This window comes from Nomascus leucogenys, chromosome 18 (assembly GCF_006542625.1).
Source record: "Nomascus leucogenys isolate Asia chromosome 18, Asia_NLE_v1, whole genome shotgun sequence".
In the NCBI taxonomy this organism is placed as follows: Eukaryota; Metazoa; Chordata; class Mammalia; order Primates; family Hylobatidae; genus Nomascus; species Nomascus leucogenys.
In genome coordinates, this window is record NC_044398.1 from 38,465,606 (window position 1) to 38,483,131 (window position 17,526).

The window sequence follows — 17,526 nt, forward strand, 5'->3', positions numbered from 1 at the left end:
AGACCACCAACTGTTCCCCCTGTGCAGTGTCCCCAGGACCACCAAGACCCGGCCCCAAGCCCACTCTGTCACTCACCAGTTGTGAGACATGGAATATCTGGGTCCTCCCTCTGAGGGTGCTTTGTCTCACCTCATGGGTGATTGTGGTCCCTGAGTTGGGCCCCCCAGCGTCACCAAGTGGGGCTCTGGTCCTGTGGACCTGACAAGCTCCTCAGTTATGTGAGGGACACCTGCAATAGGGCTTGGCATGTAGGAGTTGTGAGTCTTCTCCCCTACACTTCCTGTCCTTATAACCTGGGACACATGAGCGTCTGGGATACATCAGCAGAAGTTAGACTGCATGACCTTCTCAGGCCTGGATTGGCTGCCAGCCAGGAGCCCCGAGGAAAACAACATGGACCTCTGTCCCTCTGCACAACGCAGTAAACCTCTGTCATCACATCCCAGGGTCCAAGAAGTACACTCAACAACCAGAGCTGAAAACATTTCCCAGTGACCAGGGTGCACCAGGCACCCTGTAGGTAAAAGATGAACCAAGCCAGGGACCTCACACCAAGGATCTCAAAGTCTAGTGGGAGAGATAGATTCACTGCAGTGCAGGAAGAATAAAGCAATGTAAGTGATAAAAAAGGAAGAAAAGATTATACAAGAAACAGAACAGAGGAGGAAGTTGTCAGCAGTTGTGGCCAAGGACAGAGAGAGACATTCCAGGCAGAGGGACTACTACTTGAGGGATCTAGTCCAGGACACATGGGTCCTGCCCCTCCCTGGCACAGGGCACCACAGGCCTGGAGGAAGGAGGGTGTGGGAGCAGGCAGAGCTCCCCTGCCAAGAGGGACTTGGGGGTCATGCATAGGCATTTGTAAAGGATTAGGAGGGAGAGAGAATTGTATCCGCAAAAAGCAGCACATCCCCAGTCAATAATAACAGCATCATGAGGCGTGGCATGGAAAAAAAGCACCATGTGAGAAAACATTTTGGAAGAGTTAGAATTTAGCAATGACTGTGCAAAGGGTATTTCGGTGCTTATCTCAAGGAAAAGCTGATTCATGGGGATACATGTTCAGATTGAGTTTGTTTGATGTATTCTGATTCAAAAAGACCCTACAATAAGGAGAAGAAAATACATATCCTTGAGTGTAATTCTCAGGGCTCCAAGGCTACAGGGCACTACCAATTCGCCCGTGCGTATATTCACAGTGGGCATGGCAGACCCTTCGCTCTTCTCCAGGGGCTCAAATAGGGAGTCCATTTTTAAATTCCTGCCCAGGGATCTTTTTTCCCCTAGTGTGCTCTGGTGTTTTGCAGAACCTTCTCCACCTGATGCAAGTTTGGCCTTGGTCAGTGGAGGAAGTGCTGGAGGTCTGCAGAACATGGCGCTGTTGAGTCCTGCACAGTTGCCTGGAGGCAGAGGGCAAAGCCAGCATTTCATCCACTGACCTTATAATTTAGATAACGCATCACTTAATGACCATTCACACTGTGGCTGTAAACAGAGCCCCAGGTAATGTACTCAACAAAAGTTAGCTGGACTCTGGCCCTCCGGAAGGCATCAAAGCCACTCCCCAACTTAGAGCACTGAGAGCAGTGTGAGAGACCAACTGGGAAATGGCGAAGTCACAATGAAGTCTCTTTTCATCTCCCACTGATAGAAACGCAATCCAGACATACACAGTACATGCCACGCTGCTGAGGGACACCTTCCCTGGAGCCAGTTTGTCAACAGTCTCTAAGAACAATCCCGTCCACCTGCTTCCATCTCTTACCATGGGGGACTTTTACATATTTTAGGGGTTTTGAATCAAAAAGTAAATAAAATCCACTTGGATTCAAATTCACTAATTTGAAATTTGTGATAATTCTGCGATTATAGGATTATAATTGACTGTCAATAAAATAAGTCCTGCTAAGCCTGTCAAAAGTGTGAGTAATATCATGACAGGTGGAAGGGTTTTCTCATTTATTTAACAGATATTGCTTGCACTGTGCACTATGCTGCATGAAAAAGAAACAGATGTGGACCCCGCCACCAATAAACACTCAGGCTAGCAGGAGGGACAAACATTAAACAACAAATCACCCAGTTAAATGCTTAATTATAATTATGGTAAGTGCTGGGTATAGCCTATGATAAAAGGATGTAACGGGCAGACTTGGAATAGCCTGAAGAAGCTGCATCATCAAAGGGACATGTGAACTGGGCTCTGAAGCACATGTTGGAGTTAACCCGGTAACGATGAAAGGATGGAAGTAAAAAAGTCCAGGCAGAGGGAACACCATGAGCAGAGGCCCTGAGGCAGGAAGTAGGGTGGCATGAAGCTGGAAAAAGACAGGGGTGGCTGGAATGCCAAGCATGAGGGGAAAGATGGCGCAAGGTGTGTTTGGAAAGAGAGGATCTGTGTTAAGGAGATTGATCTTCATTCCTTAAAACTGGAAAGCCATCGAGAGATTCTAAGCAAAATGTCGATATGAACAAGTTTGAGCGTTGAAAACTGCCTCTTGGTGCAGGGCAGGAATGGGCTGCTGCAGTGGCCCAAGGATTTGAGAGAGCAGCTTGGTCCACACAGTGACCGTGGAGATGGAGACTGGTGTGTAAGGAAGAGAGCTTCGGAGATGAAACTCATGGGACTAGGAAATGGATGTCATAGGGAAAGGCACAGGGAGGAGAAGGAGGGGGAGGAGGAAGTCGAAGGTGACGTCAGGTTTCTAAGGTCCCCAGGGAGAAAGCTGGCTTGCAGAAGGCTCATGGACTCTGCTTTAAACATGTGGGTTGGAAGGGCTGTGGGACAGGGGCACCGAGTTTCCTGGTGGGTGGGCAGAGGCGTGGACTGCAGCCAGGCAAATGGCCTGGCCTGGACGCCGCCTCAGTGTGTAGGTGCTTGTGGGGACCATGGTGTGGGGACAATCGCCTGTGTGGTGACTGTAGAGTGAGAAGAGAAGAGGCTCCAGGGCTGGGAGCAGAGGAAATCCAGCAGTCAAGGAGAGGAAGAGACTAAACAGACAGGGAGGGGAGAAGGAAAGAGTCAAAGTGAAAGAGTATCTTAAGTAGACAGTGGCCACGAGTCTAGATTGCAGCCTAGAAGTTCAGTCAGATGAGGAGCAAAAATGTCATCAGAACATCCATCAGGAAGGAGTAGGGGCCAGACATTAAAGGCCGAGTAAAATGGGTAAGGAAATAATGGAGGTAGGGGGGAGATCTGAAGCATTTAAGAGAACAGTCTTTGAAGGCCACAGACACAAATAGGAACTGACCAGGTCATGATTAAATATCAATGTTTATTTCTATGCATTCATGACCACGTTCCAAGACCTTGTTTAAAACATGGCCCTGCCATGTGCACTGTATCCTCCATCATGCTGCCTGGAGGGAACACACCTTTTCACTGGCAAAGTGCTCTATGAGCAAGAATTTTCACCAGTTCAGAGTGGCTTCCTTCAAATGGTTCAAAGTGGTGAGCAAGAGAGTTTTTTCACTGGCATCTGGAAAATTCATTCCAGCAGCAATGTCAGTGAGTCCATGAGGCAACTGCCTAGGGGGAAAGCCCAAGCACAGGATGAGGGGTGCCCTAACCATTCACAAAATAAATGCCATTATGTCGTTCTGCACCTCCGTCTCATCCATGTGTGGCACCAGATGGGTTTCATCCTCCTCCCTAAGTCAGATCTCAGTAGAGCTGTGGGCAGGGGAGTGGCCTTATTATTTAGAGATGCAAATGGATTGATCTGAGTTTTTTGGAAGGCCATAAGACCCAAGGCCAGGAGTCTTTCTCAACAAAATTCCTATTATCTTTTCCCTTCTTTTCTGTGCCTCAGTTTGCCCTCCAGGAAAAAAATCAGAATAAAGATAACCCAATTCAGAGCATTACCATAAACAGTGATTGAGCTTCTATTTATTGAGCTCTATATACAAGACTCCCTTCCTTGATTCAAGGAACTTCCTTTCTAGTGAGGAGAGAAAGCAGCGATCATCAGTTCCTGAAACATATGGGTCACGATGTATGAAGTGACAACACGGCTGAGCTATGGAAAAGGTAAACCCAGTATGCTTTGGGAACACGAAGGAGGCCCATCCAAGCCAGCCTGGGGAGTCAGGGATGGGGCCTCACCGTATGGTGGTAGACACAGAGCACCTCTCTGATTCTCCAAAGAAATAGACGCCACAAATTCAAGCTATTATGATTATTAATATTATTAATAAACTACCTTGAACTAGATTAATATCCAGGAGTTACAAGCTGGGAAAGGTCTTATGGAAACCCCAAAGGTCTGCATTTAAAATGTGCAGAGTGGATTTATTTTAATTAGTTCACTCTTCATTCTGAGCATTCTGAATATCCTCCTGGGCAGCTTTTTGGTTCTTTTAGCTGTCGGAAGACTCAAGTCTCCTGCCAACGATGAATCTAACACTGTGCTGCCACTTGCTGAGTGGACTTGACTTTCACTGCTCCAGTTCTCTTTGTGGCAAAACCCAACTTATCAGTTCAGTGGGAAAAGGGCCTTGGGTCAGATTTTTTTCTCAAAAAATAATTCACAACTGGGTCAATCATATTAGAAAACTGAAAGGCTTAAAAGAGGTTTCTAAAAATGTCTTGGGCCATGGACAAATTAATGGATATTAGAAGGGATATAAATTGACCTTATGGTCAAATATGCCTATTTTTGGAACTTTGTTGAGCTCAAGTATGGATTGTTTTTCGTTTTTGAAGGCCAACTACGTTGTTGTATAACTGACATTTAAAGATACTTTGGGTCAGGCGTGATGGTTCACCCCTGTAATCCCAGAACTTTGGGAGGCCAAGGAAGGCAGATCACTTGAGGTCAGGAGTTTGAGACCAGCCTGGCCAATATGGTGAAACCCCATCTCTACCAAAAATACAAAACTTAGCTGGGTGTAGTGGTGCACACCTGTAATCCCAGCTACTTGGGTGGCTGAGGCAGGAGAATTGCTAGAATCCAGGAGGCAGAGGTTGCAATGGGATGGGCCAAGATCACACCACTGCACTCCAACCTGGGCAATAGAGCAAGACCCTGTCTCAAAAAATATAAAAGATACTTTTCCAATAAACTTGTGCTTGGCCCTTTGGTCAGTTGGGTTCCACTGAAATTATTTTTCTTCTTTCTAGATGGGCAGGGATGACACCAAATATAAGCATAGAAAGACGTTTTGAAACTACAGATCCTGAAACCCAGCACGGCAGGCACCTGCAGCTTCCAGTGCTGTAACAGGTATGGAACTAATCTTAGAGCAGGCATCTAGAAACACCTTCTGTTTTTGGCCATTATGCTGAAAGGTACCATGGGGGCTGGGGGTGGGGGGAGAATGAGGTCAAGTCTCTGACTTTCCATCTGACCCCAGGTATATCAAATCAGAACTGAAGAAATTATCTGAATAAAGCTAGCAAGGTGGGGAGGGAGTCTCTCTTTTTCCTGAGGCAGAAGCAACGTGGTTATTTTCTGAATGCTCTAAAGATCAATGAACATCCTTCACCACTGTTTAGAATGAGGATATAAACCCAGGATCAGGTAGGGAAGCAGAAACTCAACAAATGAGGCAGAAATTCATAGTATTAAAAGAAAAATGGAGGTCTTGTAGCCTCAAGGTGATGGCTAAAGTTCCAGGCCAGGAAACATCAGGGGCCAGGCATGTCCCAGAGCATAGTGAAAGCTCTACCACCAGCAAGGAAGCCTGAGCACACTTCCGTCCTCGTGTGGCTCCAGGATAATTGCTATAGTCCATGGGCCTGTCCTCAGTCTCACACCTGCTCTTGGCCCTCGGGAGCCTCTGCAGGCACCTTGACTTTCAGCCCCACCAAGACCGAAAACCAAGGGGAGAGGAAATTTCCCACAAGATATCAAGTGCTTTTTGTCAGAGGATGCAAGCTGAGTATTCAAAAAACAAATAGTGAATACCTACTAAGACGAGGGTGTGTTTAATTGGGTAGAGACTGCTCGGTTGACTCTATCTAAGCTTCTAAATTTAGGTCTCCAACTAAGCTATTTTCATCTTAATGAAAACTATCTTATTTTCATTCAAAGTGTAGAAACCCCCAATATTACTGAGTTCAGCCATTGCCAAGATCGGAATCCCAGCATTTAGGACATCAGAAGACTCCTCACCGTTTTGATACAGAAAACCTGACTCATAGTAGTCAAAGCCACTCAGATTCCATCAAAACTCACATTAGCCTCAATAACATAAATTCAAGTGGGATGGTGCTGCCACAGGCTCATGGCTTAGCAGTGCTGGCCAGGACCTGGGCTCTTCACCTGTCCACACTGCCATCCTCTGCAGGTTGGCCTTCAGTGGCCATTGCTTGTCTCTCAGGGCTGCAAAGTGAATTCAATGTTATGGTTGAATAATGCACCCCCTAAAAAAAATCATAACTCTCATTATCTCAGAGTATGACCTTTTGGAAATAAGGCTGTTACAGATGTATTGTACTTAAAGACAAGGTTATTAAGGTGGGCCCTGATCCAGTATGACTGATGTCCTTATGAAAAGGGAAAATTTGGGCAGAGCGCAGTGGCTTATGACTGTAATCCCAACACTTTGGGAGGCCAAGGTGGACAGATTACTTGAGCCTGGGAGTTCAAGACAAGCCAGAGCAACATGGTGAAACCCCATTTATACAAAAAATAGAAAAATTAGTCAGGTATGGTGTAATGCACCTGTAATCCCAGCTACTTGGTAGGCCAAGATGGGAAGATCACTTGAGTCCAAAAGGTTGAGGCTGCAGTAAGCTATGATTATGCCACTACACTCCAGCCTGGGTGACAGAATGAAAAAAATTTTTTTAGTAATTGGAAAATTTTAAAAAGTTTTAAAAAGGAAAAATGTGGACAGAGACAAGCATAGAGGGAAGATGATGTGAAGACACAGGGAGAAGACGGGTGTCCTCAAGCCAATGAGAAAGGATAGGATCGATTCTTCCTTACAGCCCTCAAAAGGAACCAACCCTGCGACACCTCAATTTTGGACTTCCAGCCTCCAGAACTGTGCGGCAATACATTTTTGATGTTTGAGCCATCGTTTTTTATGGCAGCCCCAGCAAAGAAATCAAGCAGTTTCTGGCTTCTTGTCCGCATTCAAGGCAGGAAGAAGAGCACTGACAGAGTGGAGACAACAGGAATTGCTCCTTTGATTAGAAAGGCAGGAACTTTCACAGACTGCTGGCTGCTTCCATCCCTGTGACCACAGCCATGTCCTCTGGCCATGCTAGCTGCATGGGAGTCTGAAGACCGGAGCGTGTGTCTTCTACTGGTGAAGGCATGGGCTTGGCCAGCCCTCAGGGTCTCCCTCACCCATCACATGGGCTGATGCTCTCCCCTGGTATGCAGCCTTCTAAAAAGCGTATGCTGTCATGAGTGTGTACTTTCCAGGGAGCCAGCAGCCTGCCTTTCAAGGTAGGGCTGAGGAGCATGTGCAGAGAGGCCTTCCCAGAGCAGGTCAGTAGCTACTCATCAGCTCATTCAGTCCACTAGAACTCAGGTCCAATCCTTTCTCCAGCTTAGTTCTGTCTTTCACAGAAACCAGTCAGTCTGCCGATGAATCAGCATTGCTAACTCACCAGAGTATTGTGGTCAAGAGACAGAAACAACAGACCCCAATGAAGCCTGGCCTCCAGGATGAAAGACAAACATTACTGACAGCCCAGCAGCTTTGAGCCTATGCCAGGATGCTACCCCTAACCTCCTGGAGCCTTGCAGTGAGGCCACATGATCCCCACTCTACAGAAACAAAGAATGGTTGCAAACTCACAGCACAGATGCAGATGAGAGAGATAGACTGAGGCTGCTGGTGGCCAGCCCATGGTCACTCAGCAAGGGGATGTGGAGCCAGGCAGGATCTGGGGCTTCTGACATGTGGCCAGGCCTCCCTGATGGGAGTGCCTTCACCATCCATCCCCTGGAGCGCTGGCAGTGACTAAGGCCAGCCAAGCAAGGAGGGGAGAGCATAGCCTGCTCAGCCCTGCTGCTGTGAATGGGAGTTCTCTGGCAGTGTTCGATCTGCCAGCTGAACACTTAACAGCACCCTGCCAGATGTCCACTCTTCCAGACACCCCTCACTTGCATGCACTCTGGGGTCAATACTTGCTATTTTGTGTAACTTTTTATGTACTCATTCTCTTATCCCCTCCCCCAGGCCAGGCAATGTTCTAGGCAATGGGAGGTATGTGTCCCAGGGGAAGCCGTAAGTATTCCAGAAGGAAGCAGCATCCTCAGACAGGATCCACAAGAGAATGTCGTGTAGCACCATGCACCCACCAGGATGGGTACTATCAAAAAGAAAAGAAAAAAGCAGAAAATAACAAGTGTTGCGAGGATGTGGAGAAACTGGAACACTTGCACACTCTTGGTTGAAATGAAAATTGGTGCAGCCACTATGGAAAACAGTCTAGAAGTTCCTTAAAAATTTAAAAATAGAACAACCATATAATCCAGCAATTCCACTTCTGGGGTTATACCCAAAAGAATTGAAAGCAGGGTCTTTGAGAGATATTTGCACACCTACATTTATAGCAACATTAATCACAATAGCCAAAATTTGGAAGCAACCCAAGTGTTCATCAATGGAGGAATGGATAAGCAAAATGTGATATATATATGTACACACACACATGCTATATATATATATACACATACGTGTGTGTGTATATATATATATGTATATCACACACATATATAGTGGAATATTATTCAGCCTTGAAAATGAAATTCTAGCACATGCTATAACACAGATAAACCTCAAGGACATTATGCTAAGAGAAATAAGCCAGTCACAGAAAGATAAATACCGTATGATTGCACTTTTATGAGCTTCCTGGAGTCATCAAATTCATAAAGACAAAAAGTCAAATGGTAGCTTCCAGCGGGGAGGGAAAATGGGAAGTTGTTGCTTAATGGGTAAAGAGTTTCAGTTTTGAAAGATGAAAGAGTCCTGGAAATTGATTGCACAATCATACGAATATACTTAACACTACTGAGCTGTATCTTAAAATTGATTCAAATGAAAATGTTTATATTATGTGTATTTTGCCACTTAAAAAAAAAACGAAAAGGAAAGGGCTATAACAGAGGTAACGGAGAATTAGGGAGACCCCAGGGATGTAGAGTTGGGCACAAGGGGCATGTTGCCAGAGCCCAGTCAGAGACTGGGGGAGGGGCCATAGCTGTAGAGGACTGTGGTCCCCATGTCACAAGCAAGGCAGGAGGGGTGGAGAAATGCCAGGGACGCTGGCTCCCCCTCCCTCCAGGCTCCTGCCAGCACCTCTACTGTCCACCCCCACAGGCTGGTCCCAAAGGTAAGGGGCCCAGATGATGCAGACTCTGGGGATCGTATCCTCTTAGGGTGGTTGTGGGATGAGGGGCAATGAGCGAACAGACAACCCAGCAGTCCCCACATGCCTGGCACTGACAGTCTAATCATGGGATAGGCCACAAAGATGTAAACTTAATCTTCAATCATGCTTGGTACCATGAAGAAAATAAACCATGCACAGTGAGAGAGATGAGCAAGGAGGGAACATCCATGGAATATCAGGGAAGGACTCTGCAAAATCACCACTGAACTTCAGGCACTGTATGGGTCTGATTCTGCAGAAGATCAGAACCAATAGGATATGTGGCTATAGAGAGGGAGTGACTTATTTTAACAAACTGACTGGAGTGATTGTGGAGGCTGGCAAGTCCAAAATGGGAATAGCTGGAGACCCAGGAAGAGTTGATGACACAGCTCCAATCCAAAGATGATCCGAAAGCGGAAGCTCCTCTTCCTCAAGGGACTGTCTTTTTTTAAGCCACTTTATTGAGGTATGATTGGCATACAAAAAGCTATACATATTTAATGTGTACAGTTTGATGAGTTTGGAGATAAGTATGCACCCCATGAAGCCATCACCACAATCCATGCATAAACCTATCCATCACTTCCAAACATTTCCTCCCACCCCTTTTATTTATTATTTGTGTATGTGTGATAAGAGCATTTAACATAATATCTATCCTCAGCAAATTTCAAGCACATAACACAGTATTGTTAACTTTAAAATTTCAAGCACATAACTACAGACACCTGCTGTACATCAGATCTCCAGAACTAATTCATCCTGCATAACTGAAACGTTACGTCCTTTGACAAATAACTCCCCCCTTCCCTGCTCCCCAGCCTCTGACAACCCCCACTGTACTCTCTGCTTCTATGAGTTTGACTGTCTCAGATTCCTCACGTAAGTGACGTCATGCAGTATTTGTCTTTCTGCGACTGGGTTGTTTCTCTTAACAAAATGTCCTCCAGGTTCAACCATGTTATCACAAATTTAAAGATTTCCTGCTTTTTAAGGTTGAATAATTCCATTGTATGCATATACCACATTTTCTTTATCCATTCATCCGTCAATGGAAATTTTGTTCGCTTTTCTGTCTTGGCCACTGTGAGTAATGAACATGTGGGTGCAGATACTTTAAGATCCTAATTTCATTTCCTTTGTGCCTGTACCCAGATACAGGAATGTTGGATCATATAGTAGTTCTAGTTTTAATTTTTTGAGGAATCTTTATACTGTTTTCCAAAGTGACTACATCAATTTACATTTCCACCAACAGTGTACAGGGGTCCCCTTTTCTCCACATCCTTACCAACACTTGTCATCTTTTCTTTCTTTGATAATAGCCATCCTAACAGGCATGATGTGATATGTCATTGTGGCTTTGATCTGCATTTCCCTGATGGTTAGTGATGGTGAGCACCTTTTTATATACCTGTTTGCCATTTCTGTGTCTTCTTTGGAGAAATATCTGTTCAGTTCCTCTACCCATTTTTAAATCAGAGGGTTTGGGCCTTTTTTCATTTTGTTTTGTTTGTTATTCAGTTGTAGAAGTTTCTCATGTATTTTGGAATATTAACCCTTTATCAGATACGCAGTTTGAAAACATTTTCTTCCATTCTGTAGAAGACCTTTTCATTTTTGTGATTGTTTCCCTTGCTGTGCAGAAGCTTTTGAACTGATGTAATCCCACTTGTCTATGTTTGTTTGTGTTGCTTGTGAACTCAGTCTTTTTACTCTTAGGGCCTTCGACTAATTAAATGAGGGCCACCTGCCTTATAGAAGATAAACTGCTTTACTTAAAGTCTACTGATTTGAGCATTAATAACATCTAAAAAATACCTTCACAGAAACAGCTAGACTGGTCTACAGTCTAGACATATAGCAAGCTAGCCATGTTTGACACATAAAATTAACCCTCATGGGCGCCATTTTCCACCTGGACCAGCACATATTCTTGTGTAGAGCTGCATACCTTGTTCACATCCTGCACCTTTTTCTTTTGCAGAGAAAAAAAAATATCCCCACTTTGCAGTTGCATCTGGTCAATGAGAGGCTCTAGTTTTGGGGAAGAGGGAAACACCTAACTTTGACAGAATCATCACCAGAGACACCTGCCAGCTGACAAAGACAGCTTTCTTGGAGCCAACAGATGATGCAGGGAAACAAGAAGTGCACAGACGGGTTCAGCGACTCCTCCAGCATTGGCAGCGTGTTGGATGATGCAGACAGGGAGGTGAGCAGCCTAACAGACCGAGCATTCCGGAGCTTGTGCATCTCCGAGGACACATCCTTCCATGACTCCTATCTGGCCGTGTCCCCGGATATCACCCGACAGGTGTTTGGGACTTTTCACCAGAGAACAGTGAGCCACACCCAGAGGAAAAGTGGCATTTGGAGCCAGTTACCATCACAGGGCACGGAACATTCAGGCTGGGCAGCCACCTTCCAACAGCTACCCAAGTACGTTCAGGGAGAGGAAAAGTGCCCCAAAACCAGCCCCCCACCAACACCAGTCCAGAGGAGATTGGAGGTGCCAGTTTCCGGCCTAAGGAGCAGCAACAAGCCTGTCTCCAAAGTATCAACACTAATTAAATCTTTCGACAGGACCGAGAGCCAACGTTGTGAGAGCAGGCCCACTGCCAGCAAGCCTCCGGCTCTGAAAAATCCCCCCAAATTCGCTCCTCTTCCAGAAAACAGTGTCAACTTCTGCTTTGATTCTGCCTTTCTGACAGTCAGGAGGGTGCCCGCTGAAGTTTCCAACACCCATCAGAACAGCCAGCAGCCAGGCAGGAAGCACGGGGAACAGGAGTCCTCCAGGAATCCAGAAATGGCCTGTCACGGCTCCAGCAGCTTCCTCCCAGCAGCCAATGACACGGCCACCTCATCTGAGTCAAAGTTCCCCTCTCCACACCACAAGCCAGCCACGGGAGAGCCTGGGAGAGGCAAAGGCACCTTTCTGCACAGTGAAAATAGTGCTTTTGAGTCATGGAATGCCCACCAACCAAAGCTGCTGGAGAGAAAGGACATAGCTGGAACCGTCCTAGAAAGCAAAGCTCCCAAGCACTGTGGGGACATGACCTTGCTAAGAGAACCCTGTCCTCCTGAGTGCACAATCTCTCCCTGCCAGGTCCAGGCCAGCTGCAGTCAGGAAGAGAACAGACTCGCAGCAGGGGCTCTGTCCACATCTGTACCTTGGGGGTGCAGGGATCCAGGAGCCCAGGTATTTGCTGTGGAAGGAAAAGCTCCCAGCTCACAGCCTGATTCTCAAGAGAAACCAGCCCAGCCCCCATGGAGGAAGCCAAAGACTGGCAAAAAAGGGAAAGAAGGTCTACAAGATACTTCAGAAGAAAAGACACAGACCAACAGGAGAGGCCCACCTTTGTATACAAAACACAACCCCCAGGGACAGTTTCCAGAAAATGATGCTCTTGACCTGCCTGTGGAACCCAATGAACATTATGATCCCCCCTTTAACATCAGTAAGCTCCTGACCCCCATCATACCCAGCAAAAATGCCCTGGATTCAGCAGAGAGCCAGCCGGCAGAGCAAACCCCATCACCCCCAGGACAGCTAAATGGATACCAAGAGAAGGAGCCCAGTGAATGTCAGTCTCGAGACAGCTACAAGTCCAAAGCCCCTAGCCTGCTGTTCAACCTCAAGGACGTGCGGAAGCGTGTTAAGAGCACATACAGTTCCTCACCTCTCTTGAAAGGGCTTGATGAGAAAACTAGAGGTAAGGTTGATGGAAAGCAAGAACCTGTGAGCAACGGTGTCATCCTCCCCAATGGGCTTGAGGAAAGCCCTCCAAATGAGCTTTCTAAGGAGAGACCCGCTGATGACCCCACTGCATCACATATCAATCCCCAGAAGGACCCTACAGCTGACCCCAGTGAGCCCTCTGCAGACAGCTATCTAACTCTTAACACAGCTCCGACTATCACCAAAGCCCCCTTCTATGTCAATGGGGAGGCTGCTGAGAGAAGCAGTTATGAGAACAAGGAGGTGGAAGGAGAGTTGGAGATGGGTCCCACTGGATCCGGCTGGTGTCCAGACTCCAGGGAACACCGCCCCAGGAAACATCTCTCCCTGAGGCTTTGCAATAGGGATCTTGAGCCTGGAGAAGCTACAGAGAAAATGAAGACCCACCAGCTAGAGAATGGACTCTCCAGATCTGTGTCCCAAGAGACAGAACCTGAGAGGGAGGCAGGACTTCAGAACACACATTTGAACCAGAAATTCTCCCCAGGGCCCCTCTCTCCTGAGGAGGAAGATGTGTTTTACAGTGACAGCCAATCCGATTTTATGCCAAGCCTCAAAGGTAAGGCCAAATTCAGCACCAGCTCTTCAGATCAATCCTTTGCCTCATTTGATGATCAGCAGAAGATGTGGTTTACTGAAAACCAGCGGGAAGACAGGAGGAAGGACGTGAGTGCAGGTGACAGTCAGAAGGATGAGAAGCAGAATGTGATGGGGAAGGATGAGTTGCACTACTGTGCCTTAAGCAATGGGCATGCATGCCTGGAAGACCACAGCCAGGGGGAAGCATTGCAAAGAGAAGGGGAAAGTGTGTCTGGAGGAAGAACCAGGAAGGCATCGGCAGAGGAAGCTAATTTCAGAGGCTCTCGGATTGGGGAAAATAAGAGTACGACCTTTTCACAGGCCAAAGACCTTACTCCCTCACTATCTTCTGCTTCAAAGAGGCACATGCTGTTTACAATTAAAGACAACACCCTCAGAGCCACCCCGATAATTAAACCTATCATGCTGCCTCTCCTGAGGACCATGTCCTTGGAGGACTCCCTCAGCAGTAGCCACAAAGAGGAGGAATTGCCAAGGCCAGAATGGGGTGAGGATCCTGGTTTTTGTGCCCCCACAAACCAGGACATTCTTGGTACATCGACACCCACTAACACACGGGGCACACGTGTGAAGTGCATGGCCAACGAGGTCATGGAGGACCCTGGGCAGGGGTCGAGCATGGCCAGGATAGAGCCCTCTCAGCCAGCCCCAAAGGGGAATTTCCTATCTATGCCTCTGGTAGGAGAGGGGGACAGGGTGAAGCCACCACCAGATGCTGCACATGGCCTCGTGGCAAGCAATTGCAAGAGCGGTTCTGCAGACCCAGGGAAGCTGGAGGCCCCATGGCACATCCCCACCATTGCTTTACCCGAGGGCCACATAGAAGACCAGCCACCCCCATGGCAGCCCGAAACCTGTTGGGAAGAGCAGACACCAGGTTTCAAGAGTCACTTTTTGTCCACACCCAGAGCAGGGCCCCCTGGCAGAAGACTGGTCCCCAGTGAGACGGCGAATTCCCCCAACCCCAGCTCCCCGGGCGAGAGTAGTGCCTGCTCCCCTGCTGCCAGCAACATTTGGGAGGCTTCCCAGGCCCCCGGAGGACCAGAGCTGCTGCCCGAGGAGCCTCCACAAGCCAGCCCCTGGGCCAGCTCCAGTCCTGCCAGGGTCACCCGGAGGGAGGACCTGACCCACGCCCTCGTGTGGGAGGGCGGCTCTGACCCCCTACTCGAGCTGTCGGCAGAGGACCTCCGGACCCTGTCTCCAAGAGGTTCATTGCTGGATGTGGCCACCAGCCCAGCAGGCACCCCTGGGAGACTTGAGCTTCCTGCACAGCTAGAGAGGACAGCAAGCAAGCCACCTGCAGTCCCACCCAAAACAGAGAAAGCCCTGCGGCGGGCGAAGAAGCTGGCAAGTAAGAGGAGGAAGACCGATCAGGCTCAGGAGAAGCATGGCGAGTCACAGGAGGGAAAGCCCTGCCCGGAGGACTTGGAGCAGACACAGCAAAGGCCACTGTGCCCCAGAGAAAGGCTCCGACACAGTTTCCCCATGGTCCGTTCCCTGCCCCCTCCCGTGCACCGCCACTCCGTGTCCGGCTTCTCGGAGCCCGTCAGGAGGCGGCCCGGGGGCCCCCAGTCCCTCACACCCCTGCCCGCATACCCCGCCACCCAGAAAGTCCTCCAGGATCCGCAGTCCGGAGAGTACTTTGTCTTCGACTTGCCACTCCAGGTGAAAATCAAGACCTTCTATGACCCAGAGACGGGCAAGTATGTCAAGGTCTCCATCCCGTCCTCCGAGGGGGCCTCCCCAGAGCCGCCCCCACCGGACGCCCTGGCCGCTCCCTGTGTGCTGTACCCCGGCTTCCAGCCAGTGCCCGTGACGGCCTTGATGCCGCTGCGCTGCTCCTCTCAGCTCTCCGCACCCACCTTCCTCAGGCAGGGCCCTCGTGCCTCCGCGGCCCGCGCCAGACCCCAGAGTGCCCACGAGTCTGGACTACAGCTGGACCCAGGGCCTCACGGTGACTGCACCCCGCACTCTGCAGGCCAGCGCCCTCATGGTCCTCCCCAGAGCCCAGGAGAGGAGGGTGCAGAAGCTCCAGGCCTGGGCATCATCTCCACTGACGACCTAGAGGACTTTGCCACAGAAGGCATTTCTTGAGTTACTGCAGGCTGTCCCCCACCCCCAGATGAACCCAGAGGAGCTTACTTCCCCCTCCCCCAGAACAAGCAACACACACACACACACACACACACACTCTCACACGATCGTCAACACATACTTATCCTTTTTAGATCCGTAAAGTACAGAAGGCAGTAGGGATCCCAAGACGACCTCACCCAAAGGGCTCCCTGGCTCTCCTCTGATGGAGGGGCGCTGCTCGCTTGGCCCGGTCCCCTCCGTGCCAGTTCCCAGGTGCACTCCAGCCCTTCTCCCTCCCTCCCTTCCTCCCTCTCCTGGCCCGCCCTGCTCTTCCTGGCCCTGCCAACCAGGTGGGTGTGGCAAGGGCACCACCTGGTCCCAAGGGTCCCTCTGCACCCACACCCACCCACTCACTTGTAGGCTTCTTGATGAGCAAACCCCTGAGGCCCCCGGCTCAGACTCAGCAGGCATTCAGGTCAACTCAGGCAGACTGGCTAATGACCAGCCCAGGGCAATTTTGCAGAAATGATCATTTGCATAGAATGGGTTTCCTTCACAGGGAGAAACTTGCCTCTGAAAGCTGTTTTCTGATCAAGAAAAGGCCCACTTTTTAAAAAGTGAAACAAGTTTGCAGATACGGTTCTGTCCCTGGACTCCTGTCTTCCTTCTCTGGGCAGTGGGGGTCAGGGCTGACAGAGCCACCTCCCCGTCTACCACAGTCTGGCGTCCCACGTTGTCCCTTCAACACCTGTCCATGCCTTCGCAGGGCCAGGCCCTCCAGTGGGTCCTGACTGCCCCAATTTAGTGACCAGTACCTGTGCCCTCCACTCAAAAAGAAAGTGTGTTCACACCCTCACCCCTCGTCAGTTCCTGACCTTTGGGGATTTGGAGGGAAGTGTCGGGATTAACTGAGGAGTTTGAGAGTTTTACCTAATGAAACGGGTCCACTGGCCCAGCACAGTATAGCCAAAATCCACACTGAGGTTTGCAGTGGGAGAAAGGAGGGTGTTTATTTGCAGGGCACCAAGCAAGGAGAATCAGGCAGCTCACGCTTAAAACCCGACCTCCCCGTGGCTTGCAAGCATGGATTTTTAATGGCAAGGGAAATGTTCAGGAGAGCCGAAGTTACAGATGAAATTGTAAATCAACACATGGAGGGTACACATTGGTTTGGCCTAAAAAGGCAGGATATCTTGAACCAGGGACTTACGGGTCATAGGGTGGAGTCAAACATTTTCTGAATTGCAATTGGTTAAGGAAGAGAAGCTTTGTTTTAAAATTTGGGTTAGCAGAAAGGAATGTGAGCTCTGGCTTGTGGGTGGGACTTCCCCCAGGCCCCCCAGGAAGAAATTCAGAACAAAGAGCCGTGCTCAGAGTTCAATCCTCAGCTCCCTCTTCTCTGAGGTCTCTGTGCTAGTGGATCCATTTGGTGGAGGTCTGGGTTTCTGAAAAACAACTTGTAGTCAGAAGTTCAGATGTTCTCTTTAATTTCCAGAGGGAACCAAACATCCCAGGACTCTGGCTTCCTTAGCTGTTGTTTTAGGTTACTATTACCTTCCTGCTTATCAAGTTGCTCATTGGCTTCTCAGGGCTAGCTAGGTGCCTGGAATTTCCCTTGAGGGAAGCCAAGATTTTCCTATATTTCCATGGTTGGGGAGGGGTCCTCGCTCGATCTTCAGAGCAGGTGCCCTCTTGCAGGCAGCCGGCTAGGAAGGAAACCAGCACCCAGGGTACTGATAGGTTTCCACGCCACGGCTTCTACAG

At 48.7% G+C, this 17,526-nt stretch overlaps 1 protein-coding gene across 1 annotated transcript in view; it reads left to right on the top strand.

The window, feature by feature from the left end:
• C18H10orf71 (chromosome 18 C10orf71 homolog) overlaps nucleotides 1–16,406 on the top strand; it is a 28,363-nt gene extending 11,957 nt beyond the window's left edge. Inside the window, exons 2-3 of the mRNA XM_030798457.1 lie at nucleotides 5,124–5,226; nucleotides 11,332–16,406. Coding sequence (XP_030654317.1) covers nucleotides 11,476–15,780 — 4,305 coding nt within the window. The 5' untranslated portion in view covers nucleotides 5,124–5,226; nucleotides 11,332–11,475 and the 3' untranslated portion in view covers nucleotides 15,781–16,406. The remainder of the gene's footprint in view (nucleotides 1–5,123; nucleotides 5,227–11,331) is intronic.
• The last annotated feature ends 1,120 nt before the right edge of the window (nucleotides 16,407–17,526 follow it).